Genomic DNA, 20,287 nt, shown 5'->3' with positions numbered 1-20,287 from the left:
ACACAAGCTAAATGCATTTTCAACTACCAATACCAAGTACTGTTGAGGTAGGCTACCCTAAAGAAACCACCAGCATAGAGGGATTCCTGTGAGAAGAATATATTGTCCTGCTTTTGCCACTGTCAGTGAAACTGATTATGTTCAATCCTGATTCTTAAGTTTTGTGAAAAAGTATTACATAAACATTTTCATTTTAAATTTTCATTTATTTATGTTCGGCTGTGCTGGGTCTTCATCACTGTGTGGACTTTTCTCTAGTTAAGGAGAATGGGGGCTACTCTCTAGTCGCAGTGTGCAGGCTTCTCACTGTGGTGGCTTCCTTTGTTGTGGAGCACAGGCTCTAGGGTGCACAGGCTTCAGGAGGTATGGCTCCCAGGCTCTCCAGCACAGGCTCAATAGTTGTGGCACACGGGCTTAGTTGCTCCATGGCAGGTGGGATCCTCCAGGATCAGGGATCAAAGCCATGTCTCCTGCATTGGCAGGTGGATTCTTTACCCCTGAGCCACCAGGGAAACCCCAACATTTTCTTTTAAGTATTTTTTATCTCCTCAGGGCACATTTTCACTGAGGGCATGCCAAAACATTGATTTGGTTATCACAAATAATTTAAGTCTTATTAAATGTTAATATCACCTTCAATCAAAGGTGACCAAACCTATTATGGAATTTCATTAAGCTCTTGATAATAGACTATTAGAGTGTGCCTCTTGCTAACATTTTACTAATTTAGTGTAAGGCTAGGAGACAGTCCATGAAGTCCCAAGAGTAGGATACAATTTAGCAATTACACCACCACCACCACCACCATGACACAATGAGAATAAAGTTAGAAGGTCAGTAAAGTATTAAAATACACAGCTCTTAAGAACAGATTTTTAGTTTCTAAAAAGTTGATTAAACCAACTCCCTCCCTTAATTACTTGAAGGAGGGTTAATGAGCTGGTATCAGCAGGAGAGTCCCCTACAGTCTACATTTAAGATTCAAGGTGGGGAGCCTGATCAGAGGTGGAAAGGAGCTTTAGAGGTTTCTTCCAAAACTCTAGAAGTATAAGCCCCACACTCCTGTAAGGTTTACACACTGAGAGCAGTGCCTGTGTCCTGTGTAGAACACAGTGAAGCAACATCTGTCCAATGACAGGGGAATGTTTTCCACCTTCTTTATAAATGCATGCCGTCTGTGCTCATGTATATTTACATAAGCCTGCCTTCCCTACAGGGAGGAAAAAGTCAGACTCATTGACGTTGCTGTTGACCCCCAAACTGAACTTGATACTATCAATGTACACTTTAATTAAAGATTATAGTTGAACACTATTTTTTTATTTAAAGGCCGATTCTGAACAAATGCCTTCACTGTTCAATTAAAAATAGTATGTGGTATGGAACAAAAAATGTGCAAATTATTGCCTCTTTCTCTGTTTGTCACAGTAAATACTTTCTGACAGACGTTTCCTCTCTTTTCAAGCTGGCTAGGAGGTATTTGAGCCTTAGTAATTTAAAAATAGGCATTAAATACATTTGTACATTGTAAATAAGATCCACTGAGAATACAGTACCCACAGCACGGTACAATGAAAAGAGCAAACTGTTACTTGATTAACTATCTTTCAAGCCCAAGCAATGTCAATAGAGTCAATCCATCCCTTCTGTTAATGTAAAAATAATAACTTCCTAGCTGGGTTAGAATGCCCTTAGGTTCAGACACCTTTAAGGAATGTGAATCCCTGGGACCTATAATTCATAGGAAATGTTCACTGTGTGTTATTTAACTATTTATAAAATACCTACTAACTTTAGTTAGAAATGAAAGCATTGGGTTTCTTTGAGTTAAAAAGTGATCTTTAAAAACAGTACAAAATAATTTGCTTTTACCACTGTGAAGGCTATGCTATGTTTGAACAGTTGTAACAACAGATCTCCTGTGTGCTTCAAGAAGAATTTTTTAAAACTTAGATAATACTTTTAGTCATGAAACTCTGGGATGATATTATATAAACTCATTTGTAAAACTCTAACTACTTTTAATTTTGCCAGGTTAAATCCAACCTCAGCCTAACCAACTTTTATATGCAAAATAACTGTATGCATCAGTAATATAGGTATAACGCTAAGATTTTGGTTTGCAGTTCTCAAAGAACTCTTTTGAAATTAGGAGAACTCTCACCTCCCTAAAAAAAAAAAAAAGGAAAAAGAAAGTAATAGTAATGAGCAACAAAACTGTTTTTAAAACAGTCTAAGCTAGCTTTTGTGATGTCTAGTCTCAACTCTGTCAATGGCTTACTCTATGAACAAGAATTATGTAAGTTATAAGAACTGTTCTAGTTATTTTCCATTTTAAAATGTCTATTCTGAAAGCTTAGTCTTCATTACCCAAACAAATTATAAAACACAGTAGGACCCTTTGAGATAAGAGTACTATCAGCCCCAACTTATATACAGGGAAAATGAGTGTTGGAGAAACCCAGTCAGAGGAGCCCAACGTCACAGGATTGCCAGGAGACAGAACTGGGACATGAATCCAGGTCACTGACTCCAAAAGTCAAGTTCTTAATTACACTGCCAGGGGGGGTCTCAAAAACATTACACTGCCAGGGGGGTCTCAAAAACACCCTAAAGTAAAGACAGATAAAATAAGTAAGGGAAGCAGGTGAGAATGTGACTGAGGTAAACTGGAGAGCATGCTGTCCAACTAAAGGCAACTGTAGCTACTTGGCTCCAAAACCCTACAGCCAGACAGGCAAGTTGATCTTGGGAAATCAGATTATCTGGCAAGCAAGATATCTAGATTGTGGAATTATCTGATTTTTAAAATGTTGTAAATATTGGGTCAATATTTTTTCTTTAAAAATGTCCATTACAGTGGGTAAAAAGAAAAAAATAAATCAAGTAATGCTAACGAGGATATGGAGCCACCAGAACTGTCATGCACTACTGGTGGCGATGCAAAAAGAATAGTTCAGCCAATTTGGAAAAAAGTTAGACATATTCTTACAAAGTTAAACACACACTCAACACACTCAGCAGTCCCACTCCTAAGTATTCCCCCAGGTGAAATGAAAACATATACTCACACAAAAATCTGAACCCTAATGTTTTTAGTGGCTTACGAAGAATCACCAAAAATTGGGAACAACACAAAAGCCCCTCAGCAGGGAATGGATAAACAAACTGTGGTACATCCATACAATGGAATACTACTCGGCATTAAAAAGAAATGAGCTAGCAATATATGAAATGACACAGACCTCAGAAGCACTATGCCGAATGAAAGACACCAGACTTAAAAGGCTACACAATGTATGATTCCATGACCTACTGGCAAAGGCAAAACTGCAGACAGAAAATATGAGTAGGTGCTGAGGACCTGGGGTTGACTACAAAGGGTCAATACAAGGGAATTTTGAGGGGGTAATGAAATGTTGCATATCTTTATTGTGGTAGTAGTTACATGACTGTAAATGTTTTATCAAAACGGCTGAACTATATACTCAAAGGACTGTTTAAGTCTGTAAATTATACCTTAATTTACAATGAAGGAAATAGCTGAAAGGTGAAAAAAGCACCAACTGTATACAGATAACAAAACAATATATTTTCTTCATTGGTATATGTGATCATTTTACATTATAAAGATAACAAACTCTGTGACATATTTTTTAAAAAGATAAGTATGATTTTGAGACCTACATCACACTGGGACTTCCCTGATGGTCCAGTGGCTAAGACTCCAAACTCCCAATGCAGTCTTTGATCCCTGGCAAGGAACTAGATCTCACACACTGCAACTTAAAGAGTCCACATGCTGCAAATAAGGATTCTGCATGCCACATCTAAGACCTGATGCAGCCAAATAAATAAATATCTTTTTTAAAGGCCTAATCACACTCAGTGAAATAAAATCTATAGCACTCTATAACCAGATTAGGCAAGAACTTCAAAGAAAGATGTATAATGAAAATAGTATTTGGATTGTTAATAGGGATTCAAGTTAATGCTCTTTACTGAGATAAGAGATACAAAAAAAAAAATGTTTTGCAAATAATGAAGATCCCTACAAATAGTAAATAAAATAGTATGGTAAAAAGCACAAGCGTTAAGGTTAGTCTGCCTGGCCTGAATTCTGTCTCTGCCACTTAGTAACTGTGTGACCTTGGACAACTTATTTCAACTGTCTTAGCTTTATTTTCTCAACTATAAGGTCCTCGAAGGGTTTTTGTAAACACTAAATGAGAAAATAAAAGTGCTTTCTGTAAACACTTAGCACTTAAAAAGATACCTGTTACTAATTTATATAATGTTGAAAATTTGAAGATGTTTATTCTCCATTTCAACTTTAATTGCAAATACTAGAGTCTCGTAGGAATTAGGACTAGAGTCATCAGAGGATTCAGAGGCTGCTTAGAGTGGCAGCAGACAAGACAAGGGGGTGGCCTGAGGTGGCGGGTCTTGTTACATCAGTCCTTTCAAACCTGTTGGGCAACTCAGCGGGCAACTGGCCAGTCATTATTAGCAGTGAAGTGCCTGCCCTGTGCCGCACATGCACATTCGCCCCAACTCCTAGAGGACCAGAAGACTCTAGCAGTCTAGGCTAAGAGGAGGCTTATGAGATGCCAGGGTGCAAAATATAAGGAGCCCTGAGCACCTAATTTGCCTACCCTAGTCCTGGCCCCTACCTTCACTCCAATATTGTTATTTCCACACCTCTCCCAACTCACAAATTTTCCATAATATTCCCTGCCTCAGAGGCACAATCTTTGTTTCTGCTTTCTTTAAAGCCTGAGAAGATCCACAGTTTAGTATCTAATCATTAGCCTTCACTGTTGTTAATGTGTCCCAGATTATATACGATTCCTACCTGTTTTAGATAACTTTCAGTTTTGAAATAATTTAAATGCTGTTTTTTTTTTCTTTTTGTCAATACAGAACTCTTTCTTTGAAGGCATCGGAAAGCTTGCTGACAAAAAATGATGCACGTGAACCTCACCTTCTTCATAATTTGAAAGTAAATTTGTAAAACAGTAAATTCAACCTCAAGTGATCTGAAACGTTTCATTCTTTACTTTTATAGCACTAAGCAACATCATCTTTTGTGGTTTGTGGCTTTACAGTCTCTCATTATATAAGAAAACCTTTGCAATTCCTGTTTGATTTGCTTCTTTATAAAATCTGAAACAGTCCTTTACAATTGCTTTATTCCTCATTACAAACAATTTTCTGGGAAAATAAAGATGTGCTTTCTCATTCATCAACAGTAATCGTTTTCTGAACTCACGGTATTTTGGTGTGCTTCTTTATCTTAAAGTGTAAATCTGACTATATTTATCGAATGGGAATTGAGATGAGAACCTGAGGGTTACTCTGAGTTACTAATAAAGTGTGTGGAACTTTATACACAAATGAAGTTCAGTTCAGTTCAGTTCAGTCGCTCAGTGGTGTTCGACTCTTTGCGACCCCATGAATCGCAGCATGCCAGGCCTCCCTGTCCATCACCATCTCCCAGAGTTCACTCAGACTCACGTCCATCGAGTCTGTAAGTGCCACCATTACTATGTACTAGGTTTGTTGTTTAGTCGCTAAGTCGTGTTTGACTCTTTTGCGACCCCAAGGACTATAGCCTGCCAGGCTCTTCTGGCCAAGGGGATTCTCCAGGCAAATATACTAGAGTGGGTTGCCATTTCTTCCAAGGTATCTTCCTGACCCAAGGATCAAACTGGTGGGATTGACAGGTGGATTCTTTACCAGGAAAGCCCTGCACTTGTTGGCAGCTCCAATTTTTAAATATATGGTAAAGGATGAAATTATGTCACATGTACAAGAACGGTTTCATTAAGGATACTTTAAATTCGATATTCTGTCTCGACCCCCAAAGAAGATTAACGCAAGAATTGTTTTCAAGGATGCATTAATCACATTGCTGGGAAATATTGGGCGCCTGCTCAAACTTCACTTGTGAAGGCGATGGTTGCAAACGAGCGGAAGCCACACCAGGTCGGGGGCGCCCAGGGCCCGGGCTTTCCCGGGCAGCGCCCCCTTTTCTCAAGGAGCCTGGACGCGGCCGCCATCCCCGCTCCCCAGGAGCCACGAGGGTACAACACCTCGGGCGAGCTCCCCACAGGGAAACTCCCAAATCCGTTCCAACTACGGAAACAAAGGGGGGGCCCGGGGGGATGGGACGATGGAGGCGCCGACCTCGGGAAGAAGCGATTGCGACTGGGGAAACTAAAAGTACCACAGACCGTGCGCACGCTCGAACTCAGTGCAGTTTACCTCCGGGCGGCTCAATACACTGGTCGCGGAGTCCCGAGGCGGCGGGACTACGCTTCAAGCGGTCAAGACGGCAGGAGACGTTGACCTTGTGCTGCAGCAAACGGTGAGCGCGTCGCGGAGGCACACGCCACACTTCTCACCGAAAGTTAAGGCGCGTTCCACAGAACGGCCACCTTCACGCCTCGGCCCGGCGCGGGTCTGGAAGGCGCCCGGGGCTCAGCTAGAGCCCGAAGCGGAAGGTTCACGGCGAGACAATGTAACTCGCGAGGCGGCGCTGGGGTCCTTAGAGCCCAAGCCGCGACTCCGGCCCCACCGGAGCGCTTGACGTACCGCGCTCGGGGCCCGACCTGGGGGAGAACCTGAACGCGGGGGCGTGGCCAGAAAGACGCCCCGCCCCTATGGCCCCGCCCCGCCGGACGGTTTGATTAATGAGTCTCCCGAAGCAGAGAGGCTCCGGGAGCACGCAGCCCCACAGCCCAGCACCACAGGTGCCAGAGGACGTCGGCGGGTCCTGCCGCGGTGATCCTAGCGCCTAGCTTGGCCCACAAGCAGTCTTCGCCTCGGAGGAGCCCGCATAAAAGGCGCACCCGATCCGCTGGACGAAGATGGAGTGACCGGCGCGGTCCAGGCCACGCAGACCGGGCTAGACGCTTCTCTTCCCGCGCAGCAGAGCCGAACCCCGCACAGCCCCTCCAGGAAAGGTGAGGACCCGGGTCCGACCCCTGCCGCGCAGTTCCCGGACTTGGACGGGTGGCGGGTGCCTTAGTCTGAGGTGACGCCACAGGTCCCTCACTCTGGCAGAAACCGCCCCGGGCTCCTGCTGTCGCCCCTGGGGACCCCGAGCCTCCGTACGCATAGTGCGAGGGCGGCCGGCGCGGGCACCGCGGGCCGCGGCGTGGTCTACGAGTTGACCCCCTCCATCTTTCCCGCGGGATGGGCAGGTTAATAATCCAGACGCGCGAACAAGTTCTGAACCTGAAATCTTCCTTCCCCCAGTATCGTAGCCTTCTTGACTAAATTGTTGGTGGAAAGTAAGGCGGTTGGGCTTCCCTGGTGGCTCAGACGGTAAAGAATACGCCTGCAATGCGGAGACTTGGGTTCGATTCCTGAGTCAACAAGATTTCCCTGGAGAAGGAAATGGCAACCCACTCCAGTATTCTTGCCTGGAGAATCCCATGGACAGAGGAACCTGGTTGTCTACAGTCCATGGGGTCGCAAAGAGTCGGACACGACTGAGCGACTAAGCACAGCACACAAGGCTGTTTGGTACCGGGGCCCGCCTGAGCCTTCTAACCATTCTAGGAATCCTCAGGCCCCTCAACTCTCCCCAGACGCCGGGAGGCAAAAGTGCCCCAATCAGAAGGCGCTCGACTCTGAGATGGCCCGGAGCCACATCGGATGGTGGGGCAGGGCGCGCAGCGGGAGCGAGAGGGCTGCGCTCCCATCCGGACTAAGCTTGACCAGCGCCCCGGCCTCACCGCGCCTTCGATCCTTTGCAGGGAAGCCGCTATGGACCGCGGCGGCCCCGCAGGCAGCCCCCTGATCTCCAGCAGCGAGCTCGCGCCCCCGGTAGCCGCAGCCCGAGACTTGAGCCCCGGACGGACCGGGCCGGGACCCTCGGGCCCAGGCGGCGGCGCGCGCTCGGGAGGCGGGCGGCCGGCGGCCGCGAACGCTGCGCGGGAGCGCAGCCGCGTGCAGACTCTGCGGCACGCCTTCCTGGAGCTGCAGCGCACGCTGCCGTCGGTGCCGCCGGACACAAAGCTGTCCAAGCTGGACGTGTTGCTGCTGGCCACCACCTATATTGCGCACCTCACCCGCAGCCTGCAGGACGACGCGGCGCCGGCGGACCCAGGACTGGGCGCCCTTCGCGGGGATGGTTACCTACACCCGGTCAAGGTAGGCGGGCAGGGCACTGAGGAGCCGGGCCCGGGAGCAAGCCACCATGACCTGCCGAGTCTGACACTGCTTGGGCAGATACCAGCGAGCTCTCACCGCTCCTTCCTGGTGAGACAGGGGACAGACCCGAAGAGCGATCTTCGCCTGCCAAGTCACCGGCAGGGAGGTCCCCACTGCACTAGGTTACTCCTTAACTGTTTGCAGGTAGTGGCTTAAACCTGGGGTGGCTTGGGTAGGGGGAGTCTCAATGCCCCCTATAGGATGATGGAACCTACAGAATACCTTTACTAGATGAGAAATTTGTCGGGGGTGCCTGGTGGGGTGCTTGGTTGCACATCCTGATAATTTTTAGTTACCAGAGCCTTTGAGGGTTTTAAATTTACATAATTATGTTTCCCCTTGTGATTTTTGTCAATTTTTGTTAAAGTTTCACGAATTAAATAGGGTGATGGAATTATCTGTTGCTAACTCACCCTAGGAAACCAATGTTGAAATTTTTCTGTAAAATAAGACCGTTCTGCATCCCCCTATGGTAAATTTTCAGTCCATTTTAATGTTAACTATCATAGACTAGGCAACTACCAAGAATGTTAGAAATGTTCGAAAAACTACCATGAGTTTATGTAATTTTCACAATAAATTGGCATGTATTTGTGTTCGGATTAAATACTATATTCAAATTCTTTAATGAACAAAATTAGCCAAGAGAGTTCCTCTTGTATAATATTTTTTACATTACATGTAGGTAGTAATATACAAAATTGGTCGGGGTTTTGTTTAATATGGTTTATATCGTTATGATTTATTACCTATATTGCAATATTTAGACTCATCATCCTTTTCTCCTAGATCTAATTGTTTTTAAATATTACATCAATCAGGCTTTCTGTTCAAAATGAATCACCTTCCCTATATTTTCTAAAACTAAATATTCAAAATTTTATTCTACTATTCTGAAGCATTTTCACACACACAAATATAAAATTAAGACTTTGCCTTAAGTATATCAGTGTTCAGTAAATTATTGAATAATCATTATTGAAATGAGGGTAAAATACATCCTCTAATATTGACTGAACTTAAAATTCTGTGGTAAGCTTTAACAAAATTTACTTTGCAAATGTAATCAACATGATGATATTCAAACTAGTTCAAATATTAAGTATAAATATTTGAAGTATTATTTATTCATAATTATGATAGCCTATTCCATTCCATTCATGTGTTATATAACCTCAGCTGGAAACTTATTCATTACTAATTAAGGGGTTTTGTATATAACCATTAGATGTTATTAATCTATCAATATTAGATTAATATTAGGTACCTCAGATTGCTATTCAAATGTATCATTTATATTAGATTTCTTTTGACTTGACATTATACTCTAACAAAGTTTATTTCAACATTAAGTGGGCTTAATACAAAAGGCATCTATTAAATGCCTCTTTGTGGGAGAGAGAAATCATATGAGAAATCCCGTTGTTTTGCACTTTTGTTTCTTGCAGTGCTTTTTTGAATGAGTAACGTTAAAACCATAATTTTCATGAATGCTAAAACCATAAATTTCATGTAACAATAAGCTTAACAAGAGTTTCTTTTTGCCCTAATTCCCATACCAAATGTTTTTGTAGTCTTATAACTCTTTAAAGAAAAATTATATCTCATTTGTCCTCTGAATCAATTATTTGATTTTAAGAGACAATTATAGGGATAATGAAAGACGGCCAAAGATTACCTCTTAAAACAAAATTGAGGGACTTCCCTGGTAGTCCAGTGGCTAAGCCTCTGTGCTCTCAATGCATGGATGCCAGGATTCTATTCCTGGTCAGGGAACTAGACCCACATGCCATAGCTAAAGATCCTGCATGCTGGCAAGAAAGATCAGAGATCCCAGATGCCACAACTAAGACCTGGGCACATAAATAAAAATAAATATTAAAAACTGAAATTGATGGTGGTTGAACAAATTACTAGTCTATTTTAAAATTATTTACTGAGTGCCTGCTATGTGCAAAGCACTGTTGTTAAGAGAGTGAATACAATTAAGGGTAAGACTCAATCCTTGCCCTAAATGAACATATAATGGAGAGAAAGACAGAAATACAGTAACAGTATTATAAGATACAGGCTTCCCCAGTGCTGCTGCTGCTGCTGCTGCTACTGCTAAGTCGCTACGGTCGTGTCCGACTCTGTGCGACCCCATAGACTGCGGCCCACCAGGCTCCCCTGTCCCTAGGATTCCTTGCCGTTTCCTTCTCCAATACATGAAAGTGAAAGTGGAGTCACTCAGTCGTGTCTGACTCTCAGCGACCCCATGGACTGCAGCCTACCAGGCTCATCCGTCCATGGGATTTTCCAGGCAAGAGTACTGGACTGGGTTGCCATTGCCCTCCGCTTCCCCAGTGGCTAAGCGGTAAAGAATCTGCCTGCCAATGCAGGAGATGCGCAGGTTCATTCCCCACATTGGGAAGATCCCCTTGCGGAGGAAGTGGCAACCCACTCCAGTATTCTTGCCTGGAGAATCCCATGGACAGAGAAGCCTGGTGGGCTATAGTCCATGGAATCGCAGAAGAGTCAGACTGGACTTAGCGACTGAACAATAACACTTTTAAGAGAGAACACTGTATGTGCCATAAGAGACTATAACCCCGTGCTGTGGCGATGCAGAGGAAAGAGATTCTGTGTACATAACTGAAACAGTTTGTGACACTTGATTTTACAAATATTACCAAAATGCTTAAATATTAAGTCTGTTGTTGATTAATCTAATGCCAAAGAAATATTCTGATTATTTGTACTTTTTAATCTACAAAAGGTACTGTAACCTTTAGTTAAAGGGTGTTCCAAAATGACTATTTTTCTGTCTTACAACGTAGTATTACTGGGCCTTACTTTGATGATCAAAGATCCATTAACAAATATTTCAAGGCCATAATTTTGAATCATCAAAATAATCATCTTATTATCAGTATTAGAGATTTGGCATTGTTAGCATTGTTGGGAATTTATAGTAAGAGTACCCCAAGGGACTTGCCCATTGGTCCAGTTGTTAAGATTCTGTGCCTTCCAATGCAGGGGGCCGGGGTTCCATCCCTGGTCAGGGTACCAGATCCTGAATAACGTAAGAACCTGCATGCCAAAACTAAGACCCAGCGCAGCCAAATAAATTTTAAAAAAAGAAGCTCTCCTGAGAATCTTAAAAAAAAGAGAATACCTCAAATGAAACTGGAAGGTTTAAGAGACTGGGATCCTGGAGGATAGGCTAAAACAACACTTTATATGCGTTCAGGATGTGAACAGTTCTGATCAGCACCAGCATCCGAAAGAGCAGAACTCCAAGAGAACAGGGCTGTATTTCAGATACTTACATTGTAAGAAAAGCGCAGTTGGCCTTATTAATTGCATTACCCCTGGAGAATCATTGTTGATAACACAGATAAACAGTAATTTTAAAAAATAAATTTTACTTTGTTTGTTATTTTGGAATCATTTAACTCCAAAAATCAAGAATATATATTTTTAAAGTCTTTTGTTTCCGGTTTAGTTCTGGTTAATTGTATGAGTGCATTAGATTGTTCTAAGCTAAGAAACTACATAATTTTAAATATGCCTTCTTAGGTAAAGTAGAAAGTCAGGACTGTGTTAATCTACACAATGCTAAAACAGACCATTGAGAAGTGAAATGTAAATCAGTCACCTGGTTTTTTTGGCATGATGCTGCCATGCAACCTAACCAATATTTTATTTATATGTTTATTTCTGACTCCTAAAACTATTTGTGTGTCTACATTAAATTCATTAAAAAAAAATTTAGTAGCCTTTTTGAAAATCGAGGGACACAAAGTTATTAAAAAGGGAACTTTACTAAGTCCATGAAATATCAGGCAAAAATCCACATAAACATTTTTAGGTTTGTTTCATAAATTACATATAAATTACTTATGTAGTGTGTGTGCTCAGTTACTCAGTGGTGTCTGACTCTTGGCAGCCCCACTGACTGTAGCTCACCAGGCTCCTCTGTCCCTGGAATTTTCCAGGCAAGAATACTGGAGTGGGGTGCCATTTCCTGCTCTAGGGGATCTTCCCTACCCAGGGATCAAACCCTCATGTCTTGCATTGACAAGACAATTCTTTACCCAGATTCTTTACCTCTGGGCCACCTGGGAAGGCCACTTACCTACTAGCAAGGCTGTAGAGCAGATGCCTTCATTGGTCTACTCTTGGTTGCATGCTTTAGAGTGATTCTCAATACAGTGAAACCCAGGCAATACATAGAACTAACAGGGAGCATTCAGTAATACTTTTATTTATTTTTTGATGTGTTTTAATTCACATTCTCAAATTATTATTATCTACATCTATTATCTATATTCTCAAGTATAGAATTCTCAAATTATATTTGAGGTTTGAGCGTGAAATTTTTATACTCATGAAAATGTGGCGGTAGTGTAAAAGATTGAAAAGTGTGATTTAGGGACTTCCCTGGTGGTCCAGTGGCCAATACTGCATGCTCCCAGTACAAAGGGCCAGGGATTGATCCCTGGTCAAGGAACCAGATCCCCACATACTGCAACTAAGGTGAACACCTTCCACAACTAAAAGACCCTGCATGCTGCAAGTAAAGATCTTGCATGCCTCAACAAAGTTTGACAATCCCACATGCTGCAACTAAGATCTGGCATATCCAAATTAATTAAGTTTTTTAAAAATAAAGGAAAGCACTTGTTTATGCTATGCCTGAAAATCTGCACTTCAAATTGATGATCTGTGCCCTGTACTATTTGCTGGATGTGGTAGTCAGCTCAGACTGTGAAAATAAAATACCATAGATGGGTAGATGAAACAACAGAAATTTATTTTCTCACAGTTCAGGAGGCTGGAAAATTCAAGATCATGGTGTTGGCCAACTCACTTCCTAGCAAGAGCTCTCTTCCTGTCTTGCATTTGGCCAACTTCACTCTTTCTCAAAGAAGGGGAGCTCTACTTCTTAAAAGGCCACTAATCCTATCATGAGGCACCCACCCTCATGACCTCATCTAACCATAATTACCTCTCCAAATTATCATCACACTCGGGGTTAGAGCATTAACAAGTAAGTTTTGGGGGAACACAAATGTTCACTCCATAATACCATGACACTGGATTCTTCAGTATAATGCAGGTCTTAACTCTGGTCTAACAATGCCAAATTCAGACATATCAAAAAATCCCAGGCAAATTTCTAAAACACTTCACGTTCCCTACTGGTCAAGGGAATCCCAGGAACAGGACCGATATGATACATCCAGAGCATACACGAATGCACTTCTATGATTTAAAACAAAACCTGAAATGGATTTGCAAAAATAAATAACAATCAGTCTTATTACTGTATTGAATATAAAATACAAGTTTGTTTATAGGAAGATTATATAGGAGTGGAACATTTTAAATTCCAAGTAACACAGATGTTGTATTTAATCTGTGTTGAAGTTCTGCTAGATTTTGAGCAGAATAATCTGACTTTAGGACTCTGAAATGATCTAAACCACATTGGAGCAAGTTCAGTTATCACATCTGGAGGCATAAAACTCATATGCTTACTTATTATTCCTTATGCTACATTTTACATCTGGAATCCCAGTTGAGGTGACAGTCCCTGTATTTGGAAGGCTTATAAGGCAGGCTTATATTATTTCAGATAAGAATTGGCTCTACCTTATACTTTTCTGAAAAGGTCCAGTCTGATTTAATTGGTCTGGAGTGTGATTTGGCCATTAGTTTTTGGGTTTTTTTTTTAAAGCTCCCATGTGATCCTAATGTGCAACTTGTGTTGAAAAGCCAGAGCTCTTATGAACTTTTTAAAAACTTATTTATTCATTCATTTATTTGCTGGCTGTATTGGGTCTTCATTGCTATGCATGGGCTTTCTCTGGTTGTGGCGGATGGGGATTACTCTCTGGTCGGGCTTTTCATTGCAGTGGTTCCTCTTGTGGAGCACGGGCTCTAAAGCATGGGCTCAGCTGCCCTACAGCATGTGGAATCTTCCTGGATCAGGGAACCTATGTTCCTTGCATTAGCAGGCAGATTCTTAACCACTGTACCACCAGGGAAGTCCTCTTATGGACTTTGAATTGTTAATAACTGTACCTCTGTTTGAGCACCATGGTTTATCTTCCAGGCATTTAAGAACATTCCAAGGACCACCCTTTCCACTGGTGGTCCAGTGGCTAAGACTCTGTGCTCCCAATGCAGGAGGCCCAGGTTTGACCCTTGGTCAGGGAACTAGATCCCACGTATCACAACTAAAGATTCTGCATGCCGCAACTCCTGTATGCTGCAACAAAAATTGAAGATCCTGTGTGCCACAACTGAAGCCTGGCAGAGCCAAATAAATATATTAATCTGAAGTTTTTTAAAAAAAGAACATTTCATGGTGCTGTGTAACCAGCAGTCTGCCCATGAACATTCACTGGTGAAAGTAGCCTGCCACTCGCACCAGTGTTTACTCTCTGGAGAGTGTGGGACCCCACTGCTGACCTCAAAGAACTGCACTTTAGTCTAAAGACTTATCTTTGTATTAAAAAAAAAAAAAAGCGGTGTTTCTCTGATTAGTATTCCAAGGACCTTAAACCAAAATTATATGACCCTCCCCTCTAAGAAAAAAAAAGTCCATCCTGAAAGTATTACCTGTAGTGTATTTTTTCATCATCGTCCTGTTTGGAAATTAATTATATTATTTGAAAGGCTGGCCATTTTAAAGGTGAATTTAGAAAAGTCACAATCAGAATAGAAATGTGACGATGACTGAAGGTTAGAGCGTGTGATGCCAGTACAAGCAGACGTTTAATCTAGATGTTCTAGCTGTGTAACCCCGAACATTCTAATATTTGCAACTTCCGGATGTTGCTTTTAGCAGGATAAAATGTTTAGGTAGTTGAATTAGTCACTTTTCATTGTAACCCTTTGTCAAATGTTGATGTGTAATACCACATATAACTTTTTAAAACGTTTTTAAAGCCAGGGATTTTGTTTTAGGTTGAGTTTAAAGTTAAAATATTGTAGATAGATAAATTTTCCTACATCTAGATATACTTATTCTTCATAATTTTTTGCAGTTCTGGCCCACATGCATGCATTATAATCAGAGTCTGGGTATATTTTTAATTTTGCTGTTAGCATTAATAAACATTTTTTTTGTCATCACTTAGACTTCATAATCACAGTTGTTACTAGCTACATAGTATTGCATTTGCATTGAAGCATTAGGAATTTTCAATATTCTTATTGTACACTGTCTGTCATAGATACTAACTTTTGGATTATTATTTAAATATTCTTTTTCAGAAATGGCCCATGCGATCAAGATTGTACATTGGTGCTACTGGTCAGTTTCTGAAGCATCCTGTCTCTGGAGAAAAAACAAATCATGACAATATTCCAACAGACTCTCAGCCTTAGGCTCTCCCCTGATGGAAGCTGGTAGAAAGTCATGTTGTTGTTTTTAACTGATATGAAATAACTATATTTATTACATCAGACATAACAAGCATTATTTCTGAAAGTTTTCACGTGAATCCATAGTTGCATATTCTAATTTATCTAATCTAAGTAAATGTGGAATGAAATCCTCAGTCGAATGTAAAAATACACAGCTTGTCCATTCAGTGTGAGAGAGTCATTCCTATAAATTGCAGGAGAAACTAATGGGGAAAAAAAAAACCCATAGGACAACAAAGAATTGTGTACATAGCCAAAGAATACATATGTTTTCTGTAGTGTTTCTATCACAAGCTCATCTATACCGTCTTCCTGGTTTAAAAAAATAAAAACTGGGTTTGTAAAACACCAGTATTTCATTTTTGTGAAAACCAGCCTGTGCTTAAAATTGGTCTAAGAAGCCATTCCAGCTGGAAGTGCTAGATCATTTACTCAGTTTTAGCTGAATATATGTGAAGACTATTGAGCTATATGGTGACACAGTAACTTCTATAACTGTTTTTCCCGCTTAGAAAACTTGTTTGGAATATTAGAAATGGTTTGCTTCCTAGGACAAGTCTTGGCCACCTTCCTAGAGGATTATTAAATATCTTACTATGTTTCCAAAATTATGGAAGGCACTGGGCGTCCCTGCAACCCTGTGTGAACAGCAGATGGTTGTCGCTGGGTAGCAGGGTTTGCCCCTCTTCCTGCCCCCAGTCACTCTATATCCACCCTACTCTCAGGTCCTGGACCAGGTAAACAGGTTTAGCTGTAGCCCCTAGAGAGAGTGGCATGTTCAGGCCTGTTGGGGGCCTCCAGTGAACCCCTTGACCTTCACAGTCACAACCTTGGCCAGGTTCCTTCTCCCCTTGTCAGCTGCTGTTCACAGTGAACCTACCCGACCCTTATGGAACAGGAGAAGTCCTTTCTGACTTGGGACTTCTGGGGCTGATCTGTACCTTGAAGAGGTCTAAGGACACAGAGTGACCATCCTGAGATACAGGATGCTCCAATTTGGACCCACAAGCGGGAAAAGCCCTCTGCTCTGGGTCTCTCCCACTACCCTGCACACAAAGTACCCAGGGAGCAGCTCTTTTGCCTGCCTGAACCAGTGGTTTCTGGCAGGAGCTTGATGGTCCTAGCTGAGAAGTGGAGATATTTATCAGGGAACACAGCGAATCTCAAAACAACAGGGTGTAGTAGAGACACTTGTTTAAAAAAGTATTAGTCTCTTTTGTCATCTTTGCTGATTTAGATTCCCTTTTATCTCCCTTTCTTATTTTTCTCCTCACTCTTTACTATTTCACTGTCCAGGTGTGTAAAGGTCATTCATTTCTTGATAACCCACAATTTTAAAGTTGCTAGGTTTGGTCCAAGATTATTAAATAGAAATGTGTATGAATGGCCTTGGTTGAATTAATATAGCAGCTGAACCACCATTTCATTTCCTCCTCCATTTAACTCCAGCTTTTGGCAGTAAAATGAACTAAAAGACTATTTGAAGGCAAAGTTTATTTGAGGATGATCATGTCTTGGCTCATGTCTGATAGTTTGTAACTTTTATTTTAATGTGAATATACTGGTTTTAATGTGACCAAAGCATGTCTTTAAAAAGAAAAGGCATATAATAAAAAATGTCTGCATATTACTATGTAGCAAAAATGTTTGTATATTTAAGTATTTGTGAGTATACTTACCCATTCATATGCCATTGAAAGGAATACAAAATAAAATGAGATGGATTCAGCCATTCATTACTATAAATTATTAGAATAAAAAAGTACTAAAAATAATCTTTTAAGGAATGGAACCAGAACTTCTTTAAACTTACCTGGGACTGAACTGAAAACACTAAATGTGATAGCAAGAATTTCAGGGAAAAAATGCCATGTTTAAAGCATTTAGTTGGGGAATAATTATGATTTTTGTTAAATTATCAGACTTTTCTTAAATCCTCCTTCTAAATTATTAGTCATTGTCTTAACAGTATTATTTTTTATTTCTTCTTGTCCAGTTACAAATGTTTTAATGCCAAAGAACTATAGTTCTCTCATAAGCTTTATAACATTTTATTAAATTGCTAAATATGGTAACAGCGTTTCGTAGGTTGGAAAACTTGAGGTGAAATTGCATATTTTCACTCAAAGTTTAAAAGAAGCATGCTGTTTAATTAATGGTGCATGGTCAAGATAAAGGATATTCCTAAAATAAAATAAAGGACCAATTTGAAAAGTAGTTTAGTCTGTTATATCTGTCTCTGCAGTTATTTAACAAATACCTATGGCAACACTTGGAAATCTTTCTAGAAGATAGACACCTACTTGGTATTAGCTTCTTCACCATGCTATCTTTAGTGGAGTATGTAATATGGAGGGGAAGAGGGTATACTGGATCACCATATTATCCCATAATCTGCAAGGGAAATCCTCCCTTAACTGTTTTCAGTGTACTCACCTCTCTCAGTAATAGTCATATATTTACGATTCCTCTGTAGTGATAATTTGGGTGGATAAGGAAATACCTTTTTAGAAGCATAACCAGTTCTAATAGACCTTTAAAATATTTACTGCTTCTTTTTCTGTTTATAAAAATGCTTACAGTGCAGTTTGTGTGTCAATTATACATCAGTAAAGCTACATTAAAAAGTATATACATACCTGTTTTAAAAAATAAACTTAATAATGAAAAGGAATGAAGTGGAAAAGTAAAGGTCTCACAGTGGAAGTGGTTGTTTAGAATAGAGTGAAGGTGAAAGTATCTGTTTCACACATTATTTGCTGATAGAAAATACTGGTTTTAGGGACTTCCCTGGTGGTCCAGTGTCCAGGACTCCATGCTCCCAAAGCAGAGGACCTGGGTTTGACCCCTGGTTGGGGGAACTAGATCCCACATGCCATAACTAAGATACAATGTAGTCAAGTAAATAAAAATAAATATTTTTTAAAACTGTGTTTATGTTTTGATAAGGCTTTTTTGATCCACCTACTTCAATCTGCAGAGTTATTGATATCCTAAACAGTAATTTTCTTATCTACTCATGGAGAATTTATTTAAAGTAAGAAAAAGCTGTAAGAAAAGAAAATAAATGCTAGTTGTCCTCGCTGAAATGCACAGTATTAGTTGAAATTGCTTTTTAGGTTAAATTATTCAATAATTTTTCCTTTTTCCAAAGGGTCTCATTTTATATTCATGAAGGCAGCTAGCCAGTTATTATCAAAAAGAAAGCTTTCAAGCTCTAGTGAGATCTCTTTTTTTGGTTTAGGTTTTTGTGTTTGTTTGGGGGGGGGGGCAAGGGGAGTGGGTTATAGAGGTAATTCTATATATATTTTCCAGCAGTATTTAATCTTTTTCTTTAGTCTTGGTGTATCAATAGTGCCATTCTGAGGAAATAATCCAATCCAGACCAAACATCTCCACCATGGCTAACATAATTCCATTAGAAATCAACACATGAATTGTATTTGGCATCTTTTAAGACACTTTGCATGCTGGCTGTATATAAAACTATATTCTTAGCTGTCAGGGAGAAGAAATGATAAGTCAAACAGATTGCTTCTGATCCAAATTCATATATTAGATACCTTAGAGGGCAGTTTAACCTAAATGCTCTTTCCTAGCTCTGTATAGGGTATTACAAATTATATCAATCATGTATTTTATTTGAAAATTTATAAACTTTGACTCTTCTGGCACTGCAGATTGTCTTAATCTGATGACAAGTTCCTTCTTTTTTTTCTTAATCATTGCTGGATAATATGATACCTAGCTTTCCAGATAACTTACAACTAATAGTATACTATCGCTGTCTTTCTCCATGGTACACATTTTTGATTTTTAAGTTTTGTTTTTCTTATAACCAAAAATATACAAAAGCTGGAACTTCCCTAATAGCTCAGCAGTAAAGAATTCACCTGCCAATGCAGGAGACTCAGGTTCGACCCCGGAGAAAGCAATGGCAACCCACTCCGGTACTCTTGCCTGGAAAATCCCATAGAAGGAGGAGCCTGGTAGGCTGCCGTCCATGGGGTTGCTAAGAGTCAGACACGACTGAAGCGACTTAGCAGCAGCAGCAGCAGGTTCGATCCCTGGGTCAGGAAGATCCTCTGGAGAAGGAAATGGGAAAATAAATTTTTTAAATAATGGTGTATGTGTCATTAAAAATATAGAACAATATTACAAAGATTTCCAACCCTAAATCAATAAAAAAGAGTAAAGCCAAATAAATGGAAAATGTACAAAATCTGACTCCTAAAGAAGCACTAAAGGAGTACTGCTGCTGCTGCTAAGTTGCTTCAGTTGTGTCTGACTTTGTGCGACCCCATAGACGGCAGCCCACCAGGCTCCTCCGTCCCTGGAATTTTCCAGGCTAGAACACTGGAGTAGGTTGCCATTTCCTTCTCCAATGCATGCAAGTGAAAAGTGAAAGTGAAGTCGCTCAGTCATGTCTGACTCTTAGCGACCCCATGGACTGCAGCCTACCAGGCTCCTCCATCCATGGGATTTTCCAGGCAAGAGTACTGGAGTGGGTTCCCATTGCCTTCTCCGAAGGGAATACTACAAAATTGTATATCTCAAAAAACTGTACTTTTATTTTGCTGCACACTAGTAGATGGCGGTCTTATATGTGGCTATTTTATTGAAAAAAATAAATGCCCCTTAA

At 40.8% G+C, this 20,287-nt stretch overlaps 2 protein-coding genes across 3 annotated transcripts in view; both read left to right on the top strand.

Moving 5' to 3' along the window:
• The window catches only part of PPP1R42 (protein phosphatase 1 regulatory subunit 42), a 45,566-nt gene extending 40,321 nt beyond the window's left edge, over positions 1 to 5,245 (top strand). For both annotated transcript variants that reach the window (XM_042254276.2, XM_012183801.5), the window contains one exon: positions 4,924 to 5,245. In XM_042254276.2, the coding sequence (XP_042110210.1) occupies positions 4,924 to 4,937 (14 nt within the window). In that variant the 3' untranslated portion in view covers positions 4,938 to 5,245. The remainder of the gene's footprint in view (positions 1 to 4,923) is intronic.
• Positions 5,246 to 7,776: 2,531 nt separating this feature from the next.
• On the top strand, positions 7,777 to 17,476 carry TCF24 (transcription factor 24). The gene is made up of 2 exons (XM_004011719.6): positions 7,777 to 8,163; positions 15,493 to 17,476. The coding sequence occupies exons 1-2, from the start codon at positions 7,777 to 7,779 to the stop codon at positions 15,604 to 15,606; spliced, it is 501 nt and encodes a 166-aa protein (XP_004011768.3). The 3' UTR covers positions 15,607 to 17,476.
• Positions 17,477 to 20,287: the final 2,811 nt, after the last annotated feature.

The sequence above is a fragment of the Ovis aries genome, chromosome 9 (genome assembly GCF_016772045.2).
Source record: "Ovis aries strain OAR_USU_Benz2616 breed Rambouillet chromosome 9, ARS-UI_Ramb_v3.0, whole genome shotgun sequence".
In the NCBI taxonomy this organism is placed as follows: Eukaryota; Metazoa; Chordata; class Mammalia; order Artiodactyla; family Bovidae; genus Ovis; species Ovis aries.
The sequence above is the reverse complement of the archived record's forward strand: the minus strand, read 5'-3'. Positions and strand labels throughout refer to the sequence as shown.

Bases quoted from the DNA above. Each gene is read 5' to 3' on its own strand.
- TCF24 (XM_004011719.6), top strand. From the start codon at position 7,777: ATGGACCGCGGCGGCCCCGCAGGCAGCCCCCTGATCTCCAGCAGCGAG. The intron at 8,164-15,492 runs GTAGGCGGGCAG...ATTCTTTTTCAG, and splicing joins GTTACCTACACCCGGTCAAG to AAATGGCCCATGCGATCAAG.